The 24212-nt window shown below is 39.7% G+C and overlaps 1 protein-coding gene across 1 annotated transcript in view; it reads left to right on the top strand.

Moving 5' to 3' along the window:
- THSD7B (thrombospondin type 1 domain containing 7B) overlaps window positions 1-24212 on the top strand; it is a 778062-nt gene that overhangs the window by 356205 nt on the left and 397645 nt on the right. The window contains exons 7-9 of the mRNA XM_060152966.1: window positions 11198-11389; window positions 13008-13242; window positions 22296-22411. Of these exons, the coding sequence (XP_060008949.1) occupies window positions 11198-11389; window positions 13008-13242; window positions 22296-22411 (543 nt within the window). The remainder of the gene's footprint in view (window positions 1-11197; window positions 11390-13007; window positions 13243-22295; window positions 22412-24212) is intronic.

Below are 24212 nucleotides of genomic sequence, written 5' to 3'. Positions count from 1 at the left end.
GTATTTACACAGACCCTGTATATCAGCTTATTCATAATCACCAAACTGTGGAAACAACCCAGATGTCCTTCAGCAGAATAGATAAACAAAACATGCTACCTCCATGCAATGGAATACTACTTAGCAACAAAAAAGAGTGAATTATTCTTCATACATGCAGCAACGTGGATGCATCCATCTCAAATGCACTTTGCTACAAAAGCTACATGCTGTGTAATTCCATTTTTATGACATTCTGGGGGACAAAAGCAAAACTATAGGGACAGAGAACAGATCAGCGTTTCCTGGGCATTAAAATCAGGGGCAGGGGTTGACACCAAAGGGGCATCACAAGGAAGTTTTTGTGGTGATAGAGTTGTTTTGTCTCTTGGTTTTGGTAGTGGATGGAAGGTTCTATGCATTTTGTCAAAACCCATAGCACTGTATAGCACAAAGAGTGAATTTTATTGTATATAAATTTAAAAATGAAGGGTGATGATAAATAATGGAAAGAAAGCAAACTGGAAGTATTTTTCATGCATAGACATTAATGAAGTTCACATTCCTGGACTTTGTTTTTCCATGTCTAGAAATGTATTCTTAGGAAAGCAGTCAGTGATACAGTGAAGAATGTTCTTTGCAGTATTACTTATCACAGAGAAATTGAAAACATCTTAATTGTGCAATTAAAGTGAGGTAGTTAAATAAATCATAATATATTTCCCACTTATAGGCATTAAACTTATGTTCCTGTAGGTTAATTACAGAGAGATCATGCTTTACTGATATGTCAGTTTACTCTGTTGACTTCCCCAGTTTAACTTAAAAATATTGATTTTCAAACATTTGAAAACTTTTAGACAACTTGCAGTGCTTTCTAAAGGTATACCACATATTCAAGCTGGTCCAAATCCTTTTTCTTAATAGCTATATATATAGCTAGACAAGTAGGTAGATGACATGAGTCATATTATTTCTGCCTTTATAATCATTTCAGTTCCTCTTACTTCTTTAGCTAAGACAAAATTGGGATGGAGAAGAAGGATAGTATCTTTGACTCCAATCATTTTCCTACTTGGAATGTCCTTTAGCCCCATTTTCACCAGTAATTAAAAGCTACATTATATATCCATGGTGCTTTGCAATTTCCAAAGTATTATTTTACATTAGCCTCTCTGATCTATCATCAGACCTGATAATACAATCAAGGATGATAGCAGTCCCCCACCTCCTACTTACACAAGGCATCTGAAGGCTAAAAATGCTTAACCATTTTCTAGGGTCACATTTTGGTAAGTATTCAAGGCAGAACTGAAATCCAGATGTCACAACTCCTCATCAAATATTCTGCCCTTTATAATGCGCTGTTTATTTACTCCAAGATTTTCCCTTTTGAAGAAACATGTCTTGCATCACTAAGGGCACTTATTCCATTATTGTCATTCTGCATTCATCTTTTAAAAAATTATACAGAGTCTCTCTATAAAATTCTCATGAGAAGCAGGGTTTCCACACTAAGCAGGTGTCCTCAAATTTTGTTCTGAGATATATCAGCGTGCTTTTCTTTTGGTGTCTGCTTCTGTGCCGTCTCGGACAGGACGTCCCCACCCTATCACCACCCCACCCCGGTGCAACCTCACCAAATTTCTGAGCTACCTACTGTGTCCAAAAAAGTTAGGATTATTATATCTCAAATGCAAACAGAACAAGTTAGTGCCCAAAGATGAAATCTTGAAGCTCTTTTTGGAGACAATAATCCTGAAAAACAGGCTTTTGCGTGCAAGAGCCAGGCATATGAAAGACAAGTGTTTTGTAAATTCCAAAGAGCTCCCTCCAGATATCAAGATGAGAGGCCAGAAGACTCAGAATACAGATTTAGCATAAGCCAGAATCCTGCATTGGCCAGTTTTCTGGATCAGAAAGGAGGAATCTAGGGAGGATGTTGAGAAGAGGTACATGGACATGAGGGTCCCTGGCCCCATCTCATTCTGCACATGAAATGTTGGGCTGAGGAAATGAAAACTATGGACATTTCAGATAGGTTAAAGGGAAAGCAAAAGCAGAGGGGCCGGTGCCTCATTCCCAGGTTTGAGACTGTAGGAAGAGCCTCTGCGCACAGGGTTCCTTGCATCCCAACGTAAAGTGATGGTATTGCTGTAGTGAAACAGTGATGTGGTGTGTGGAGTCACAGAGTGGATGTAAGCCAGCTGCTTATCACCCTCCCAACTTGGTCTCCCCAGTTTATTTATAACATGGGGGTGATCCTGAAATCATGCCCCACTGTGGGAAGTGGAGGTGTTGACTGCCCCAGGAAACTGGGACTAGCTTGGAGTCGGGTCTAGGTGAGTATAAAGTGTGTGGATTAGAAAATCAGAAGCTGTGACAGGGACCCTAGAAATTAGCAGAGGATGCAGATTCACCTTCAAAGACTAGGTGATGATACGCAAAGACCAAGTCGATGGAAATAGCTCAGTAGGGAACCCAGCTGAATTCAAAGGAGAATGTGCAACTTTGAAACAGACATTCCTCTTACACTCAGCTGCTACCCAAAGAGAAGGGAGGAAAGGAGAGGAAGAAACGTTAAGAAACTGAGGCTGAGTTAACTTTGAAAAGATTTAGTTTGATCATGAGGTGTTAAGTTACTTTAAATGGATATATTTCTGTTCCCCACCTCCTTCCCCAACTCCCATCTGGCCCTGGCTACCAACCAGAAATTAGGGCTTGTGAGCAAATTGATGTCATTGTTAGAAAAAAAGAATTTTTTTTTCAAGGTCCCATTTTGGTAGGTGTCAAAAACAGAACTACATAGTTATTTTTTCATAAACCTAAGTGCGTAATTTTCAGACCTTTCCCACACACATAAAATAGTGGTTACTTCCCCCTGGAATGTGTGACTGAGACCAAGAAAATGTGACATTTCCCCACTGAGACATTTTATTAGATTTTACCTGGATTTTTTTTTTTTTTGAGCAATTGTAGTTTGCTCCTAAATCATATACTGTTTCTGCTGTTTTGCATCTTCTCTCACCCTGAGTAACACACAGGATTCATGAGCCAAAGGTATTGGGATGCTTTACACTTGCCTGATTCTCCGCTAGATCGGGTTTTGTGTAGCCGGGTACATATATCGTCCTGACGGTGAGTAGAAGCAGTGCATGTCAATAAAGCATTGTATTTAAGAAATGGACTCTAGAGCCACGTTGCCCAGGTCCAAATTCAAGCTCCAGCATTTTACTTGTGTTTGGCTTTGGGCAGGTAATTTTAATTTATCTAAGACTCAATATTCTCATCTAGATAATGAACATAATGGTAATTCTTACATCATAGTTTTGTTGTGACGTCTAAATGAGTCGATACATGTAGTTCACTTAATCACTAACATCTATTATGTACAATATACATGTTTACTATTATTGATGCTTTTTTGTTTACTACTGTTGATGTTTAAATGAGTCAGTAAATAGGTGTAAAATGTAACATTATGCTGGGTACATTCTAAGTGATCAAAGTGTGAGCTGCTATTATATTCTTGTATGCTGAGGAACTTCATATAGCTGGTCAGTTAGGCTTCTGAACAAACAACTCATCTGCCATTAGGTGCAATTTCAGCTAACTTCTGGCTTTTGTAAACATCTTAACCTTGGAAATATTGTTTTCTTATTTTTAGCTGTTATTATTGCTTTCCTAAAGTCTTTTCCTTTTAACATTTGAATTTTCCACTATGTTTATTTTAGCCTTTGCACTTACGTTCTCTCTCTTTTTTCCTTTTATCAACTATTAGAGTTTTGTTGTTTTTCACTTTGTGAGCATCCTTACATCATTATTATAGTTTTTGCTTGTGTTTGTGTCATTTATCTACTCATACATCGTACAGTTTTTGCTGAATGTCCATACCTGTTCCTATTTGGTCTTGCATTCTATCTTAATCTTCCATCTCTCCATTCTGAACTCTCTTCATCTGCTTATCTTTTCTATTTTTGAAAAGTATTGCCCTATTCTGCCTCATCTTATGATGCAGTTCCTAAATAATCAAGGAACTGCTCACTCCTTTCGGCTTATTTTTTCCAATACTAAATTTACTGGCTAGCTGCCAGTGAATTGTATAGAATCCCTTCTTTGTGGTTCGGCATCAGCTAAAAGTAATGTAATGAGAAAGACATATGTGAGATATGAACCAGGATGCAATACAGCAAAACAGTTAAGAATATAGCTTGTAATGTCTAACAGGTATGTTTTCTAGTTCTAGCTCAGACACGTACAAGCCATGTGACTCTTTTTTTTTTTTTTAGAATAAAACTAAAGCAGGTAGATTTCTATAAAGGAATAGTTGAGACATCAAGTGTGAGCGGGCTTTTTTTTTTTTTTTAAAGAAGATGTTGGGGGTAGGAGTTTATTTACTTATTTATTTTTGCTGTGTTGGGTCTTCGTTTCTGTGCGAGGGCTTTCTCTAGTTGCGGCAAGCGGGGGCCCCTCTTCATCGCGGTGCGCGGGCCTCTCACTGTCGCGGCCTCTCTTTTTGTGGAGCACAGGCTCCAGACGCGCAGGCTCAGTAATTGTGGCTCACGGGCCCAGTTGCTCCGCGGCATGTGGGGTCTTCCCGGACCAGGGCTCGAACCTGTGTCCCCTGCATTAGCAGGCAGATTCTCAACCACTGCGCCACCAGGGAAGCCCCCATGTGACTCTTGAGCAAGTATTTTTAACCTCTCTGTACCTTAGGTGTGACCATAGTACCTAACTAATGATGTCAATATGGATACTCAGTAGACCATATGGTTTGCTCAGAGTACAGCCCACTCTGTGCTTTCCCAAACATCACATGCTGATGCCATTTTGTTATTGCAGTTGTTGTTTCTGTTATTATAAATATGATAATACTTAACGTCAGAGTTTTAAAATTTGCCTTCCTATATGTGCAAACTAGATAGACAAATACACTTCAAATGGTAAAATCAGCAAGCAGAAACATTAACTGAATTGCTGGCATTGCATAGTTGCACATGGCTTCTGTTTAACCCTTAGCTTTCTTTCATATTTTATTGGTTTGAAATATAAACATGTCCTTAGCTTATTAGGGTCCCCGTCCAGAAGTGGCCAGAAGCTACTTGCATTTAGGGAGATATTTAAATTTAAAAAACAGAATTAAGTGCATATGACTTCCAGTAAATTTGCTATGTGCCATCCGTTGACATCTTACTCAGCTGTCGGCAGGTGTTTAATCAACGTTTATTGGCATTCTTTTCTGAGATTTAAATAGGACATAAAATTTTATGACATGTATTTCTGATAACTGCTTCATTATTTTCCATAGAGGGTATAATAACACACAAGAGAAATATCGACAAAGTACCCAAATTGCATTATTTTTGAAAGATAAGGTAGTTTGAAGTGTGTATAATGATAAAATGCTGGTCTGCTTTAAAAATATGACTGTAGATTTGTGGATATCTGGGTTTCTCTTTCTATTTTGTCTATAACTTTTCTAATTTTGGACACTTACAGTATAGGTTAGAAAACTAAGAATTATAGCTGTTTGTTCTATCATTACAAAAGAGAGATGGTAGCTCATAATATTAAATTCTAGTTACTTAGGATTATAAAACAAAGAAAGCCACAGGATATAGTATATAGCATAGGTATGGTTTAAACATTAGTTGATGTGGAAAGCCCCAAATCTGAAAGCTACATTAGTGTTAAATTTACATGGTTGCTTGACCAGTAGCCAGAGAGAGTCTGTCATGAGCTATTTATACTTTAAGTACCGTATACATCTGAACCAGAAAAAGAAGCATTTTTTAGGGAATCCTGAGTTTATTCATATGTTCAAGAAGGTTTCTCTCAGGTGGACCTAGAGATTATCATACTAAGTGAAGTAAGTCAGACAGAGAAAGACAGACGTCATATGATATCAGTTATATTTGGAATCTAAACAAAAATGATATGAATGAACTTATTTACAAAACAGAAATAGGCTCACAGACATAGAAAACACACTTACGGTTACCAAAAGGGAAAAGGCAGGGGGAGGGATAAAGTAGGAGTTTGGTATTAACAGATACGCACTACTATATATAAAATAGATAACAAGGACCTACTGTATAGCACAGGGAGCTATATTCAATATCTTGTAATAACCTACAATGGAAAAGAATCTGGAAAAGAATATATATATATATATAATATATAATATATATATTATATATATATATATATATAAATAATTGAATCACTTTGCTGTACCTGAAACTTCCACAACATTGTAAATAAACTGTACTTTAAAAAAAAAGAAAAGAATCTTTCTTTCTCTCATCTAAGAACTGTTGCCTTTAGCCAGGAATTGCCAAGCATGAGAACAGTAGTATGAACTAGGGCCAGGCCCCAGTCTGGTCATCTATGCCAAGGTCTCCAGAATCACAGACAAACAAAACTGAGTGACGAATGTGACCCTGGAATTCCACCCCTAGGTACATACTGAAAATCATTGAACTCAGAGACGCAAACAAGTATGAGCTTGGATGAATGGATAAACAAATCTTGGTATATATATACAACGGAACATTATTCCATCATATAGCGAAGTGAAAGAACCCAGATGCAAAAAATCCCAACTTATATGATTCCACTGACATAAACTATTCAGAATAGATAAATCTGTAGAGATAGAACAGTAATTGGTGGCTGCCAGGGTCCGAGGGAGGAAGTAATGGGAAGAAACTGCTTAATGGGTAAAGGGTTTTACTTTGGAGTAATGAAACGTTTTGAAACTAGATAGAGGTGGTACTTGCCAAAACATCGTGATTTACTAAATGTCGCTGAAGTGTTTACTCTAAAATGGTTAACTTTGGACTTCCCTGACGGTCCAGTGGTTAGGACTCCGCACTTCCACTGCAGGGGGCACGGGTTCGATATCTGGTCGGGGAACTAAGATCCCGTATGCCTCGCGGCCAAAAAAAAAAAATAATAATAAATAAAATGTTTGATTTTATGTAATGTGGATTTCACCATATTAAATTATTAAAAAATCGTGAGTGACAAGGTTGGAGCGGCACCATATCCCATATTTTCAGAATCACAACTGGTTTAAATAAGTCTACCCTATGAGGAGAGAATGTGGAGTTTGTCATTATTGATCCCAGGGAGTGTGACGAGAACTGGAGTAATTTTAGAGCCTTCTTGAAAAATGAATTCCATTTCCCTCTTAAATATACTCAATTTTTTGTAATATTAGATTTTAAGAGCTTGTGAAAATCACTTTTAATGACTAAGTTTCTGTCCCACATGCTGCTTTATTTTCCACACTTGCCTGAGATTTCAGTTGGTCTCATTGATCCATCCATGAAAATGAAAACAAGAAAGTATAAATGCTCTTCTTTTGAAATGAGTTCTCTCTGTGCAATAGGAAGATCATTATTACCAGTGTAGATGGGCAGATAGGTTATTCAGCCTCAAGTGCTTTATTTTTGGCTCTTAAATGGTTTAGATGAGCCACAGATAAATAAAGTGATCTGGATAATTATAAGCAGTCTTTATGTGAACTCGTCTGTGAAGTTGGTGGTGGTTATTTGTACCCATATATGCACAGTAAAGCAAGTGCTTTCCATGGTTATGGCATAAGTATCTAGATTTTTTAGATCAAGAATGCCATTGGGTTTTGGCGGTGTACATCTTTGCAAACAACATTTTTTTTTTCTTTCTTTCTTTCCTTCCTTCCTTCCTTTCTTTCTCTGTGTTGGGCCTTCATTGCTGCACGTGGGCTTTCTCTAGTTGCGGTGAGTGGGGCTGCTCTTCGTTGTGGTGCACAGGCTTCTCATTGCAGTGGCTTCTCTTGTTGTGGAGCACGGGCTCTAGGCACGCAGCCTTCAGTAGTTGCAGCACGCAGGCTCAGTAGTTGTGGCTTGCAGGCTCTAAAACGCAGGCTCAGTAGTTGTGGCTCACGGGCTTAGTTGCTCCGTGGCATGTTGGATCTTCCCGGACCAGGGCCTGAACCCGTGTCCCCTGCATTGGCAGGTGGATTCTTAACCACTGCGCCACCAGGAAAGCCCCAAACAACATTTTTTAAAAGGTTTTAAAGGTTCCTCTATATTGACTCCTCCCTCTGTTGTTGGACACCCTGCTGTGTTTGCTGTATAAGCGATTTCTAATCCTTACACTGTCTTTGAAAAGTAAGTGTTATTATTTCATTATTGCAGATGAGATAACTGAGATTCAAAGAAGCTAAGTGATATGCTCCAGAGGATAAGTGGTGCTGGGCTTCACCTTCAGATACTTAACTGTGTCTGGCTAGGCCACCTGTGACTAGGATCCCATCGTGCAGCTTTTCTTTGGCAAGATTTCTTATAAAATAGCTCACACAAGAATTGAAGAGCCTGCCCATGACTATTAGCTTGGCTTCGCTAGAGAATGACTTACCTGATTGCTCACGTTTCCAAATTAGTCCATATCGACAAGCTATCAAAGTGTTGGTGGGAGTATTGACATTTCACTGCACTGTGGAAATGGATATATCAGTTTATGGGAAAGCTTAGGTCTTAAAAAGCATCCCAGCACCAGAAGTGAATACTAAGGGTGCTGAATGATGGATGACTGGGGAGGAAGTTAAATTTAGGTCACGAGAAACCTGAGCATTTGGGAATTGAAGGAAGGCGGAAATAGAACAAAATTGGTGTGTCAGTCTAAGTTATTCAGAATTTGATGTCAAACAACTCTTCCAACGTGGGCTTCCTCTTCTCCTCAGGCAGCTTCAGGATTAACTGTCTTCCACATACCTTGTATTTTCCCATCATTATACCTTTGCTGACAGTTGCATTGACTGGCATGCCCTCCCTGATTTCCACCAATTCTCACCCTGTCTCTTTCTCCTTGTTGAAAGCCTTCTGTTCCCAGACTAGTTCCCCAGAGGTCCTTCTCTTCCCTAAATCACTACAGCACTTCTTTATTTAAAACACACATTTGCAACTTGACATTTACTTTTGGACTAGGTTTTTATCTTTATGTATTTATAGCTCATCTCTGTTATTAATCATGAGTTCTAGGGGGATAAATTGTAGTATCTTCACTTATATATTTATCCCATTATATGCCTTGGACATGGTATATGCTCATCAAATAGTAGTTGATAATTTTGTAACTCTTGAAGGCAGGGTTTTCTCAAAACATGTTAGTAAAAATATCATTCCTGGGAGAGGTGCTCCCTAAAAAAAGATGGCCTTTAGTCAAATAAGACTGAAAAATACTACATACCATTTCCATCGAAGGAAGTTTACATGGCAGTTGGCATTTTCAACACACACTACTCTCCAGCGGTGAGACCAATTTTACTATTTTAATCGAGGACGTCTCAGCTTTCCCCCCCACTGTTTAAAGTAAGAGCTCTTCAAATATCTCTTATTCATCAAAACGTTCTTTGCAAGACACTGCTTTAAAGTGTTTTTCTATGAAAAATTATCCTCATAATATTCACAGATGTGGAAATTGAATTTTGATTAGATGTAGTTTGTATGTTTAGTTTGACCTGCCTACTTCTGTACTTGGGAAGGCACTCCCCCTAAGCTGCTGTATTGTGTGTGTGTGTGTGTGTGTGTGTGTGTGTGTGTGTGTGTGTGTGCGCGCGCGCGCACGCACGCGCGCGTCCATGCACGTCCGTGTGCATGTTTGCATGTACTATACAGTGTGGACTCAACCTGAAAATAGATTGAGACTGAAAAGAGAGTGATTGGAACTGGTCTTTCAGCTCGATTTTCTACTAGAATCTCCATTACTTCTCATAATATGCTTGAAAAATTTTATTTGTACCTCAAGGGCAATGAGCCTGGCCTCATTTACAAATACGAATGCAGATCTTAGGAGGGCACTAGCTTCTCCTCCAGGCAGTCTTGCTTACTGTCAGCTTGTTTTACTTACTTCCTCTGAAAAGGAATATCCATCTCTTGGAATTAGATACAATATGTCTAATGGGGAAACCAGAATTTTTGGAGTCAGAAAGTTTTCATTTGCTTCCCAACTCAGGCCTGTGTGACCCTGAGCAAGTTTTCCTTCCAGAGCCACTGACTTCTCATCTATAAAAGAAGATGGGTCAACCCTGTCTGTAAGAGCATCTTATAAGGACAGTGCCTGGCACAAGGGAGATACTGCATAAATATTAGTTATTTTTTGTGTCAGACAGATTGACAGGAGAATTCCATGGGCAGAAGTCACAAAGACAAAACTACCTGTCTCCTAGAGTTGCCATTCCACATTCCATGTGTTGCTTCAAACCATAAATGGTTTTACTATTCTTCATGTCTTCTGTATTTATGAGGTGACTGTGAATGGGGGGGGGCATAGTAAGAGTTGAATTGTTATCTATAAAGAAGAATATTTGAATTCTAAAAATGCTGAATAAGTAACCTAAAAGAGAGCTTAGAAAAAATTCATTGTAATCATTTGAGATATGGAAAAGCAACTTAGAAATGATCCCCTTAGTCTTGTCTGTCATTGATAATTGTAAAACTCCATCCCCCTTTATCATATACACGTGTGTGTGTGTGTGTGTGTGTGTGTGTGTGTGTATGTATTTTGGTTGGACTAAATCATCACATCATTCAAAGAGGGAATAGATTAGGGAAAATTTTGGACTTGCTTTCAACTTTTATCTCAACACATTATATAATTTTAGCCACAGATTCATTTCTATTGTGCACATTTACTGCTGTGCACAAACAGAATAAAAGTATCACTGTGTGATAATCTCGCTTAAGGTTTACATATTTGGAGGTGAAAGCACCCAATAAAAAATTAGACTGATAATTTGAGGGGGGCTGCTGAATAGATTGCTCAACATAAATTGTGGTTTTCAGGCCAAAAGACTCCTCTGACTCCCATTTTGCAGAAATACATGCACCTGTTACACATGGTGTCCATAGCATGTCAATCCTGTCTGTCTCCAGCCATCCATGGCTAAATTGTTCCTGAAGGAAGCCCACTCATCCCTTGGAAGGATGACAAATGGCAGTTTTGATGCTGTATCTACCTTTCTAAATGCCAAATTACCTCCTGACAGTTTTTCTTGAAATAAATATTATGAACGGCTGAAAAAAAAAATCAGTTTTTTGTACGTTATTGGTTTAGAGACACCAGGTGAAGTCTTCTAAGCTAAACTGAAGTAATAGAGGAACCTAAATGTTCCTGGGATTTGCCTCGATTTTGCATTAATCGACATCTGTCTTGCTCTGGTTGACTACAGGAGAAGATGTATCAGGGACTCTCTGCCCAGCATCTCCTCCTCCTGAAGAGATGGTGTGTGAAATTCCCTGCCGGATGGATTGTGTGGTAAGCGAGTGGACAGAGTGGTCATCTTGCTCTCAGTCTTGTTCAAATAAAAACTCCGATGGGAAACAGACCAGGTCAAGGACTATCCTGGCGTTGGCTGGAGAAGGTGAGTAATAGGAAAGGTTTCTGTTCCCTAAATCCAAATGAACTGTTTGCTTTCCATGCATGCCTTTTCTCTCTAATCCTCTAGTTTATCTATGCTGGCTTCCCATATGTATATGACTTGTTTTAGCCCATACTATGTACAGGCCGTGGCAATCAGGTGGATGTCAGTTTTCATTATACCTTTTTAGAGAAGGAAACAAGGCTTGGTTGATACGCATCCAGCTTCAGATTGCTCATGCAGTTGGGAACATAATTGGAATATGTCTGGTAAAACGAGTTCTAAATTAGGAATCAAGAGACATGGCTTCTTGACTGGGAGCTGCCACTAACATTGGCAGACTACCTGATCTGTATGTCCTCATTTCCTGCTCTGTCAGGCTGGCATGTGGTGAGAGGGAAAAAGATGAAGGCTGTGAAAACGGCTTTCAAGAAGCTAAAATGTGCTATGGGGATATAAACGGGTGACTTCAGAACAAATTAGAGGAGCAGCTGTTCCTGTCATTTAAAGCAATGGTCTCTGTCCCCAGACACATACGTCATTTCATTTCTTTCAGGCCCTCCCTTGGCTTCATCTGCCGACAGCTCAGCTGGGACAGCAGAGCAATATGGCCACTGGCTTTGAGGGACTCCTTTTTAGACAAGATTCTGTCTGTGGTCCTAAGAAATGGGGCCAGGGTCAAGAGGAATGAAAATTTTCATATTCTTAAAGTGCAGTGGCCTCCCCCTCTTGTCTGTTATATTTCTGGAAGGAGAAAAAAGTCAATATAATGGGGAAAAAAATAACAAGAATAACAAAACTAAGGTCACAAGTCTTCCCGAACATTTGGCCCACTGAATAAAACATTGTAGTGTGGGAGAGTAGGAAAAAAATCAATACTTTAGATAAATACCAGTTTTGACATGGATATAAAATTGTGAAAGAAAAGATAGTAATGAAATCTGATTGTCTGACTCACCCAAGAGTATAAGGCTGCACATTTGTCTGGTCTCCCTGCCAGTGTATAACACATTGTCAGATATTATTTCAGAGTTTAAGGATGGGCTCTCTCCTGCCAAACTTTAAGAGAGATTTCTGGATTTCTCAAACTGCAGTAAAATGCACTGCTTGAGGGAGGATGGATGTCTTAAAGTGGTTCTCTGAGAAACATAATACTGTCTTAGGAAAGAGAGACCATATGTAGGTAATGTGTGTGTGTGAGTATTTGTGTTTGATCTTATATCACTTCAAGGTCATGGGCTATTATATCTAACTGACTAATTTATGTAGGCATAATCATATTAAAATAAAAGCAGATTTCTTTGGAGTTTATCTCAGAGATACATGACGTGGAGGTGAGCAGTAGAATCAATTGATTTTTAAAATCTAATTGGCATACCGTTGCCTGTTATTGAGGAGAGAAGGGTGCAATGTACTGTCCTCAGAATAAAAGAACCATGACCATAGCGTCAGAAATGGGGTGCGGTGGCCCAGGCCTTTGGAAGATTGTATCAAAATGCTGTCTTTCTAGACCATTGAAACAGTAAAAACAACAAAAAATAAGAATGGCAGTAACAACAGCAACAGCAACATGGTAATAACAGCAACAACTCTGTATTATTTTTTATTTGGATTTTTGCAGGTGGAAAACCATGCCCCCCTAGTCAGGCTCTCCAAGAATATCGTTCGTGCAATGACCATTCCTGTATGCAACTCTACTGGGAGACATCAGCTTGGGGCCCCTGTTCTGAAGACACATTGGTAACTGCCCTTAATGCAACCATTGGCTGGAATGGAGAAGCTACATGTGGTGTGGGCATTCAGATGCGGAGGGTCTTCTGTGTCAAGAGTCACGTGGGACAAGTGATGACAAAAAGGTATTATCAATAATTAATTGAAAGTGCGTAGGACTATTGCATAGTTGAGTATTTTTAGTCAGAAACATTTTTCATGCACTGAATATGTCTCAGTCTGTGCTAGAGTAAGAGATTTTTGTTCTGTTTTTTTGACTCTTAAAGACTAAAAAATGTGCCTCAACCAAAGGTAGACACTTTTTTGTTATGTATGCATTAATTAATGGAGAACAGTAAATATAATGCACACAAATATTGAATCTGCTTGAGTCATCAAACTTTCTAGAGCTGATATCAATATTTTGGGCTCTTTTTCAATTACATAAAGACTAGGTCCACAAGAAGGTAGGTCATGCACTTTGAAAATATTGGGCCGTGTTATACTGTTCTTTAGATCTCATGGACCTTGTCTGCAGTGAGCGATAAATCCATATAGATATTTTGAATAGACTAATCCAGGCCCTCAAGTAGGTTTACAATCTCATACCTGCTATACTCTGCACATGGAGATGTAAAGTTTTAAAAAACTGTAGGAGAATTTGGACATGAGGACTAGAATTTGGACATGAGGACATGAGGATATATCAAAAGGGGTCAGGAACAATTGCAAGAGATAGAGGAAGAAGAGTAATTGACTGGAGAACTCAGCTGTGGGAGTTTCTTCTCCCACATAGACCAAATGAGAAGACATAACTCTTCCTCAAGTCCCTGCAGGAAGGCTCATGGAAAAGAAAATGTAAGGCACCTAAGTCATACACAGAGACTGGGTAACTGGCCTGTCCATAGAGATTTCCAAGTGGCCATGTTTGACCTAGTTCCCTTCAAGTGATGAAAGACCCCTACTCCGGCCACAGTAGTGGTGGGTCAACAGGATGGGCTGGTGCAAGCTTTGGTCTAGTGTCACAAGCTAGGCAACTTAGAGCTGTTTCCCAGGAATCTTTAAGTTGGGAAAATGAAACCCTCTCTTCTTTCTATTCATGATGTTCTAAGTATATGGATGGAGGGTTGCCATAGCCACGGTCATGCCTGGTGGAAAAAGCAGGGGGAGAGAGTAACGCTGATGCTCAGAAAGAGGCAGAAACTGAAGCAGAACAAATGCTGGCAGCATCAAGCCCTGGTCCCAGCCCCCCTAAGTACACTCCTGCCTTTCCTGGCAACATAGGCAACTACATTTGCTCTTCTGCCTAATTCAGTTCAATTTGTGTTGCTGTCATGGGCAACTCAGACACCTGATTAATTTCATCTTGGGGGCCCCATGATGACGGGCTCTGGGCCTTATCCACACTGCTATGGAAGCCGCTTCAGCTGTGTGTAAGGAAAGTCATAGAAGCTCAGTTAAGGAAATGAACTGCTAACGGCAAATATAGGGCAGACTGGCTAGATACTGCTGGTTTCGGAGCATTTGATGAGCAGGTGGCTATGAAAATGCAAGGGAAGATGACTATGACTTGAAGTGAAGCACAGTCAGTAAGACTTCCTCTTTTTCTCCTCCTAAATGTGGCTTCCAGAGGGCTGGGGCTGGATAGTCTTCATTGTTGCCACTGCAGATTTTAGAACAGTATCTGGCATGTAGCTATTGTCCATAAACATTTTTAGAAGTCATGAATTAATTAGACCTGTGTGTAGGAAAGTAAAAGGGGTTGACGGGGAATGGATATGAATTGCAGAAGTTTGAGAAGCTGACGTTTATCCTTTGCTTTAAGAAAAAATATTTTATCTACCATGATAAAGTTTGCCAAAGGGGACTGCCTTGAAGAGTAATGAACAGATCATACGTATGACCTTCTGCTCTTATTAACTCGTAAACGTTATTTCTGCTTTAGCATCCAACTCTAAATTGCTTGTGATATTTTTGGAGCATCAATTTATATCACTTGTGTGTTTCAACTTACCTGGTATCCACAATACCATGTGGACCGATTGGGTCAATGGGCCGATATAGCCAAACATGGACAATAATGTTTGCGTATCACTTGGATCAGGTGATAATCTAATTCATGGGGTTATGGTACAATCCTAAAAGGCTTACAAAGATATTATGCAGGCAAGAGAACTCCTTTTATCTTGAAAAGTACTGCAGCCCTGATAATGTTCATTTTTATGATGTAAATTTTCAACTGCTTAAAAAAAGATGCATGAAATATTAGCTTGAATATACAAATAGAAATAAATATAGCTTAGGTATAGGAATAAATGCTATGTGAAATGCAGCAAATTATTATTCTTTAGAGTGATGAGAAAATTTAGCATTCCCGAAGTCTGATCTTCTCCCTTCCACAAAACTTTTACCTCTGAACCACAACAGGAAAATTCCACTTGATATGAATGTAATTTGTTTTTTTTCTTAGTAAAGAAGCATTAGAATTGAGACTGACAACTACCAAATACATTATCATCACACTTTAAAGGCTATTTGGACATGAGGGGATGGGTTATGTGTTCAAATAGCCCTGTACCTCCTCGTCTAGCCCCATGATTATATTGAATGACAATTTTTTATTAAAGTCTCTGAGCCCATCAGCTTATACAGATGTTAACTTAATGATATTTTGTGACCAGAAAAACCACAGGGCCAAAAGTTGATAGTTTAAAGCATAATTCACAAATGCATATGCTTTTATTTGATAATCTACATAAGACTAAAATATTATTACAGTGAATAACCTCCAGTTTTACTCGGTTTTCCAACATAGAAAAATGAATTGCACAGATGTTTTCCCTAACACACACACACACACACACACACACAAAGACATTGCTGATTACTTTTTGCACTTTTAATGAGGCTGGAGACTTAACAACCTAGTTTTAATTCTTACTGTATGTCTCCAAAGGATCCTGCTAAACAAGAGGAGCCTGCATTGACTTAAGTAAAGTTAATTAAAATTCTTGAGGTCAATGAGATTAATTGAGCTAAGAAAATAATACCTAGTGTCCAGTGAAGCACACAGTGAAATAGTGAGATAATCAGCAAGAGAAAGTCTCCTTTGCCTTGCCCTTTCAGAATAATATGCTCTTGCTCTTTTTTATGTGAAAGCTACTGCAGTGGAAAAAATTTCCCTCCATTTGTGAAATCCTTGGGGTGAGGGTAATGGCCGTAGAAAGAGGAAAGAAAAAGAAAATATCCTAAAGAAAGAGCGGCCTTCACAGTAGAAAAAAGAAGTATGTCTCCATGGATTGGATGGGCTGTCGTGATATGTTTTATCTCTAAACCCACTGCACAGGGATGCGCAGAATTCCTTGCAAGGTCTTGCTTCCCAGGGTTGGTGTTCTGCTTTCCACGTAATTGTATAGGTGAGAATGTTACCATAGCATGAGTAATAGAACTGATCATATCAGAAAATGAGGACTAGCTAGGACACAACTCAAACAGAAGTGAGAGCTTGTTGGGATATTTGGGGGATTTTGTTGGTTTTGTTTCACTACCCAATGTATATTTTTTCAGTTGTAGTGTGCAAAAAATAATAATAAAGATTTAAATCACACAACTCAAAGCCATCCAAAGGTCATGTAAAACACTTTCTGCCTTTCATGGGAAAACGCTGGGCATTTGGTGAAATATAGTAATGGCGAGCTCCGTTTACACATTTAATGTTGAAAAAGTTGGCAGGTTGAGATGGTCCCTCAGTCCCTGGGTTGGAGGACTGCTCCCGGAGATGGAGCACAGTGTCTGCCTCATGATTATGGACACATAACTGAGAAATAGTAGATCTTTGTAGCTCAGTTTGATGCATTTCAGCACAGGAACTAAAACCTACAGCGTGACCAAGAGGCAGTCATTATGAAATACTCCACTGCAAGTCCAGGAAAATATATGTGTTGAAATGAAGTGTATTCACCCTTTTAACAAGAGTATTGCCAATCTAGAATCAGAGTGTTGCACGAGAGCAGGAAGTATAAATTATGACAAAAGGCAAGAAGCCATACTGTGTTTACTCACTAAAACATGAATCCGTATGTTACCCTGCTTTTCAAGGCTTCAATTTTGTTTTGAAAATGGCTGGATAAATTTGCCTAATATTCCCAGAGATCTGTCTCCAGCCTCCACAGCATAGAATACTTGTCAATCATTCACTTACTGTTACTAAATACTTACACAGCATTAAGATCTGGTATTTTTAAGATATGGTATGAGATGGAATTCTACCATCAAGGCATTCAAAATTAGTGTATGTATAACGCATGCCCATGTGCATGCACACACGCGCAAACACACACACACACAGAAAACCAGCAACGCAGAAGCTATCAAAAGGTTTTTTTTTTTTTTTTAGTCAGTGACAATAAACAATACAGAAAATAAACAGTGTTTAGAAGTGGAGGACACATAAGTTGCTAATAGTCAAGGAGAGTATTTCTGGAGATTAAGAGTAAATTTAGGAAAATTAGAAATGTGATGATCCGAACCAAGATGGCGGAGTAGAAGGACGTGTTCTCACCCCCTCTTCTGAGAACACCAGAATCACAACTAGCTGCTGGACAGTCATCAACAGGAAGACACTGGAACTCACCAAAAAAGATACCCCACATCCAAAGACAAAGGAGAAGCCACAATGAGATGGTAGGAGGGGCGCAATCACAGTAAAATCAAATCCCATAACTGCTGGGTGGGTGACTCACAGACTGGAGAACAATTTTACCACAGAAATCCACCCACTGGAGTGAAGGTTCTGAGCCCCACGTCAGGCTTCCCAACCTGGGGGTCCGGCAACAGGAGGAGGAATTTCTAGAGAATCAGACTTTGAAGCCTAGTGGGATTTGATTGCAGGACTTCAACAGGACTGGGGGAAACAGAGACTCCACTCTTGGAGGGCACACACAAAGTAATGTGCACATCGGGACCTAGGGGAAGGAGCAGTAACCCCATAGGAGACTGAACCAGAGCTACCTGCTAGTGTTGGAGGGTCTCCTGCAGAGGCGGGGGGTGGCTCTGTCTCACCGTGAGGACAAGGACACTGGCAGCAGAAGTTCTGGGAAGTACTCCTTGGCGTGAGCCCTCCCAGAGTCTGCCATTAGCCACACCAAAGAGCCCGGGTAGGCTCCAGTGTTGGGTCGCCTCAGGCCAAACACCCAACAGGGAGGGAGCCCAGCCCCACCCATCAGTAGTCAAGAGAATTAAAGTTTTACTGAGCTCTGCCCACCAGAGCAACACCCAGCTCTACCCACCACCAGTCCCTCCCATCAGGAGACTTCCACAAGCCTCTTAGATAGCCTCATCCACCAGAGAGCAGACAGCAGAAGCAAGAAGAACTACAATGCTGCAGCCTGTGGAACAAAAACCACATTCACAGAAAGATAGACAAGATGAAAAGGCAGAGGGCTATGTACCAGATGAAGGAACAAGATAAAACCCCAGAAAAACAACTAAATGAAGTGGAGATAGGCAAACTTCCAGAAAAAGAATTCAGAATAATGGTAGTGAAGATGATCCAGGACCTCGGAAAAACAATGGAGGCAAAGATCGAGAAGATGCAAGAAATGTTTAATAAAGACCTAGAAGAATTAAAGAACAAACAAACAGAGATGAACAATACAATAACTGAAATGAAAACTACACTAAAAGGAATCAATGGCAGAATAGCTGAGGCAGAAGAATGGATAAGTGACCTGGAAGACAGAACGGTGGAATTCACTGCTGCGGAACAGAATAAAGATAAAAGAATGAAAAGAAATGAAGACAGCCTAAGAGACCTCTGGGACAACAATGAGGTATCACTTCACACCAGTTAGAATGGGCATCATCAGAAAATCTACAAACAACAAATGCTGGAGAGGGTGTGGAGAAAAGGGAACCCTCTTGCACTGTTGGTGGGAATGGAAATTGATACAGCCACTATGGAGAACAGTATGGAGGTTCCTTAAAAAACTAAAAATAGAATTACCATATGATCCAGCAATCCCACTACTGGGCATATACCCAAAGAAAACCATAATTCAAAAAGACACATGCACCCCAATGTTCATTGCAGCACTATTTACAATAGCCAGGTCATGGAAGCAACCTAAATGCCCATTGACCGACGAATGGATAGAGAAGTTGTGATACATATATACAATGGAATATTACTCAGCCCTTAAAAGGAACGAAATTGGGTCATTTGTTGAGACGTGGATGGATCTAGAGACTCTCATACAGAGTGAAGTAAGTCAGAAAGAGAAAAACAAATATCATATATTAACTCATATATGTGGAACCTAGAAAAATGGTACAGATGAACCAGTTTGCAGGGCAGAAGTTGAGACACAGATGTAGAGAATAAACGTATGGACGCCAAGGGGGGAAAGCGGCGGGGGGGGGTGGGGATGGTGGTGTGATGAATTGGGCGATTGGGATTGACATGTATATACTGATGTGTATAGAATTGATGACTAATAAGAACCTGCTGTATAAAAAAATAAAATTCAAAAAAAAAGTCAGATGAGAGGTTGGGGTAAATGACTTTTCAAACCAATTTTAACCCTACAGTTCTGATTCTCATTTTTTAATTTATCTTTTATTGGTATGTACATTATCTCAAGAGTATAGATAGGACTATATACAAAAAATAAATGTAATTTTGAAACGTTGTATGCAGATATATTTTAATTGAATCATAAAAAAAAAAGAAAAAAAAAGAAATGTGATGATCCTGGGAGAGGTAGACAGCATGTAAATAGAAGGGAGGAGGAAGTTGAACCTCTAATGAAAAGGTCAACATTATTGGGAAAGAAATGAACAAAAAGACAGTTTCACTCCTAAGAGAATATTTGGCACCTATCAGACCAGGGATCACATTTCAGGAAAGCCCTCAGGTCCTGATCTCTATAAAAGCAGTGTGACCTGAGCTTGACCTTGCCATTGAGGGTATGATACCTTTTCTCACTTGTGGATCTAGAAGAAGAACACAGATAGAGACAGGGCACCTATGTCACGAAGAGTTGACATTGTGCCCAGTGAATATTTATTGTGAGTGCTGTTAATAAAGTATAAATTGAAAAGTAGGCAATATCAGTTCCCCAAAAGAGATTAACACCACACACACAAAAAAAATAAAAACAAAAACCAAGAGACACAAGAACACTTTGGGAGGTGTTGGATATGTCTATTACCTTGATTGTGGAGATGGTATCACAGGTGTTTGCATATGTCCAAATTCATCAAATTATGCACATTAAATAGGTGCAGTTCTTTCTGTATCGGTTCTACCTCAATAAAGGTATATCTAAAACATTTTTAAAAAAAGAGATTAACACCTACTGCTAACTGAAGCGAACAAAGTCCCTGCAGAAAAAGCCACCCTCCCAGAAAGCCTGAAACCAAACCAGCACCGCAAGCATTTCTGAGCTATTTGTGGATGTCTGAGTGAGTGTGTCCTAGCTGGGTCCCTGCACCCCCAAGCCCTGCTGCCCCGCTGAGCACACAGGAAAATGACATTCCTCACGTTGTACTTTCATTTCCAGCTAGATAGCAGGAGAGATTGGAGAGGAGATAGAATAAATAGCAGTTCAATTTAATTTTAGGAGCTTTCAGGGTATGAACAAAGGACTTGGGAATGAGTTTAGTGTTTTTTGCTAGTTCCACTAAAGTATGACATAAATTTTCCTTACCAGATTATCTTTTTTAAATAATGCTATTTCCTCTAAAGACACTCTTTTTTCTTTCTATTTTTAGGTTCATTGAATTGATCTATTTGATAGACAATTTTTTGTGTGTATTAAGGATGATTAATAATAATGCCACTAATAATTTATTGATAATACTTTATTTATTAAATTACTAATAATTTAATTTATTTAATCCATGTGATTTTGGATCCATTACTTATTCTTTCAGCACCTCAGTTTATCATCTGAAAATGAAGATTATAATGCCTTTCACTGCGGTCCTTAGGAATAAATGAAAGAATGTGGGAAAAGCACTTCACTCACCACTGACTATCCAATACCAAAGTTCGTGCTATCAGGCTTTGTACACACTGTATCTCTGTACTTTATAAGAAATTTATAGGAAACAATTTTAAAATGCAAATATAAGTTGTAGAGTGCTTTCCTGTTTTTCCTCTTAGCATATCACTGTTTTATAAGATAATAAATGTGGATTTTAGCCCCCTGCACTCATAAAAATAAGCAGATAAGCATGCAAATAAAAACAAAAACTTGGGCTTCCCTGGTGGCGCAGTGGTTGGAAGTCCGCCTGCCGATGCAGGGGACGCGGGTTCGTGCCCCGATCCGGGAAGATCCCACGTGCCGCGGAGCGGCTGGGCCCGTGAGCCATGGCCGCTGAGCCTGTGTGTCGCGAGCCTTTGCTCCACAACGGGAGAGGTCACAGCAGTGAGAGGCCCGCATACCGCAAAAAACAAAAACAGAAACAAAAACTTGCTTGCCATTTTCTGAGACTTTAGTTCTTCCAAGTGATTATGAATCCACTGACTACATTCCTCCCAAGTCTGAACATTACATTATCAGCAAAATAGCAGAATTGAAATGTTTCTCTTGTTAATGCTTGTTAGTGTGTTTGTTATTTGCAAACAAACGTACTATTCTCATGTCTTGCTTATTCTAACTCATCAATTTACATGTTCTAAAAAGACACCTGCCAATACTTCAGTATTCTAAAATCATGTTAATTATCAAATATGTATATTATTTTCAGTGGTCTTCACTGTTTTTTGTTTCCCAGTATATCCATATGTTGCCTTGTACAATATCACTGAATTGATGTATTACCCTGGATAAAACACTTTTCGAAAAATATATCAGATTTGTCCACTCTGAAAAAAATCAAATGTTATTTGAATTCATGCAATGGGGAGAAATTCACTTAGGATTTGTCTTTCATTGGTTTCAGCGATTGTTATTCCTTTCCTGGTCTAGTGAAAACTATTTTGGTCTCTGGATCAAGAGAGATGAAGTCTGTTTTGTGCTCTGCCTCTGGCTCTGAGCCCTTGGGCAAGTAGCTTCTCCTCCTGGGTCTTTCTTCCCACGTCTATAAAAGGAACAACAGGGTCTCAGTGTTTCCAGTTCTGAAATCCTATGGTTCTAGGCTAAACCGCTTACCTTCTCCAGGAAATATTGATCTGGTCTCTTCACATTGGCAGATGTCCGGAATCTACTCGGCCGGAAACAGTACGCCCTTGCCTGCTCCCGTGCAAAAAAGACTGTCTTGTGACCGCCTTCAGTGAGTGGACGCCCTGCCCGAGGCTGTGCCAACCAGGTAGGTGGATGCTATTTTCTTAGCGTTTTCTTTCCTTCCTGATCTCCTGAATGCCCCTCCCACTGCTAAATAAGCGAGAGATGGTGGTACGGGGGCTCCCTTCTTTTCCATTTGCATGTCACCCTGGGAGCAAAGTTTGTAACATTTGTAAATGAAGTCTTGGATTTCCAGATCCATTAAGATTGGGCAGGGAAAACATATTACATGCCATTATTTTACAGGTGTGCGTTGTAGGGGTCCTCATCTTCTATTAACCCTGTTGTGGCATTTTGAACAGCCATTCAAACGTGGTTCCTTATAAAGCATGAATACCGTCACAGTTCCTTTGTGGCTCCTGTGTGCTTAAGCCTGACTCCAGGCATCTTCATTAGAATGTAGGGCCTTAAACGCTATATGCACATCACTGATAAATTATATAAGCCTATAGAAGAACAGGGGCCAATACATTAAAAAGTGTTGAACAGGTACAGACATTGGCAATATATGATTTCTGTTTCTTTACTCTTAACGGTGATGTTTTATACATCTGGGTGTATTTGGAGTGCTGTGATCCAGGATACTTAATAGCTAAGTCCTAATAAACACACAGGAGAAGCTTTGTAAAATTACTGCCTTTCTTAGAACAGGTCTTTTCCCCTACACTTATTTCAGTCCCGTGATGGAGCTAGTCCATGTGGAGATCCAAAAACTCCTAGTCCCGAAGTTCCGTTCTGGCCTAAGACCTAAACTTCATAACTTGGTCCGTTTCCCCTAGTCTGACACCCTAGCCTTGGTCCTATGGCTCATACCACTGCCATAGCAAGAAAAGGCACATCCAGGAAAAGGAAGGATGGAAGAATATCGACCCTAGTGCTCAGGGTAAAATGGGTCTCATCCACACCTCCCTGGCCTCGTCTTGGCTGTCACGTCCTCTCAAGCACGGCCTGGCTCTCACTGTATCTCTGCACTAGCCTCCTGCAAGAAGGGAGAGGGAAGCATGCAGTTCTGCGAAGAGACAACCTGCCACAAAGATTAAGATTACTAACACTTTTCCTCGGAAAATTCCGGCCCTGTGCCTCTAGGATCCCCCAGTTGCTCTTTGACTCCCACATCTTCGTGGCGGTGGCATGACAAGATAGCCACTATTGACACAGATCTGCCTGCCACTTCAAACCACCTCTCAGTGGTTGGCAAGGGGGTTATGACAGCTCTTGGAGATGATCATCATCGGTATCTTGTATTTCAGTGATGAGGCACCTGCATAAGGTTTTCTAACTGCCATTTCAACTGTCCTTGGTCAGTGTTAACCGAGTAGCATCCAGTAAACTTTGCTTATGGATAGAATCAGAACTAAATGTGTGGAATACAAAAGAGCTTTGAAAATACAGTGGAATATTTATCTGATCTTTTGAGGGGTGGAGATAGCAGTCTCTTCCAGAGGTGCTCCAAAACTTATTTTCTTAAATGAAAATTCAAACTGATTGATCTGGATAAACAGGGTTTGTAGAGTAGCCAGGGGAATGTCATTTCCAGACAGAGTAGGACAGAAAAGCTGTGATCTCTATTCTGAACCATTTGAAAGGTAACATCTAGCAGGTTGGCTTTTGAAATTTTAATAGTAATGTACCTGCAAAACATTCAAGCTCTTAAAGATAAACATTGGGAAAATGCAAGAAGATAAAATAATCTATGATGATGGAGGTTTATTGAAGTTCAGCTATTTCTTTTAGTTTCGTCCTCATAAGAGATTAACATAATTCTTCTGTTAAATGGTTTTAAGAAAGGAAAAGGCTGAATTAAAAAGAATACCCTACTGGCAGCC

The sequence above is a fragment of the Lagenorhynchus albirostris genome, chromosome 6 (assembly GCF_949774975.1).
Source record: "Lagenorhynchus albirostris chromosome 6, mLagAlb1.1, whole genome shotgun sequence".
Taxonomy (NCBI): Eukaryota; Metazoa; Chordata; class Mammalia; order Artiodactyla; family Delphinidae; genus Lagenorhynchus; species Lagenorhynchus albirostris.
Note: the sequence above shows the minus strand (reverse complement) of the source record. Positions and strands in the feature narration are given on the sequence as shown.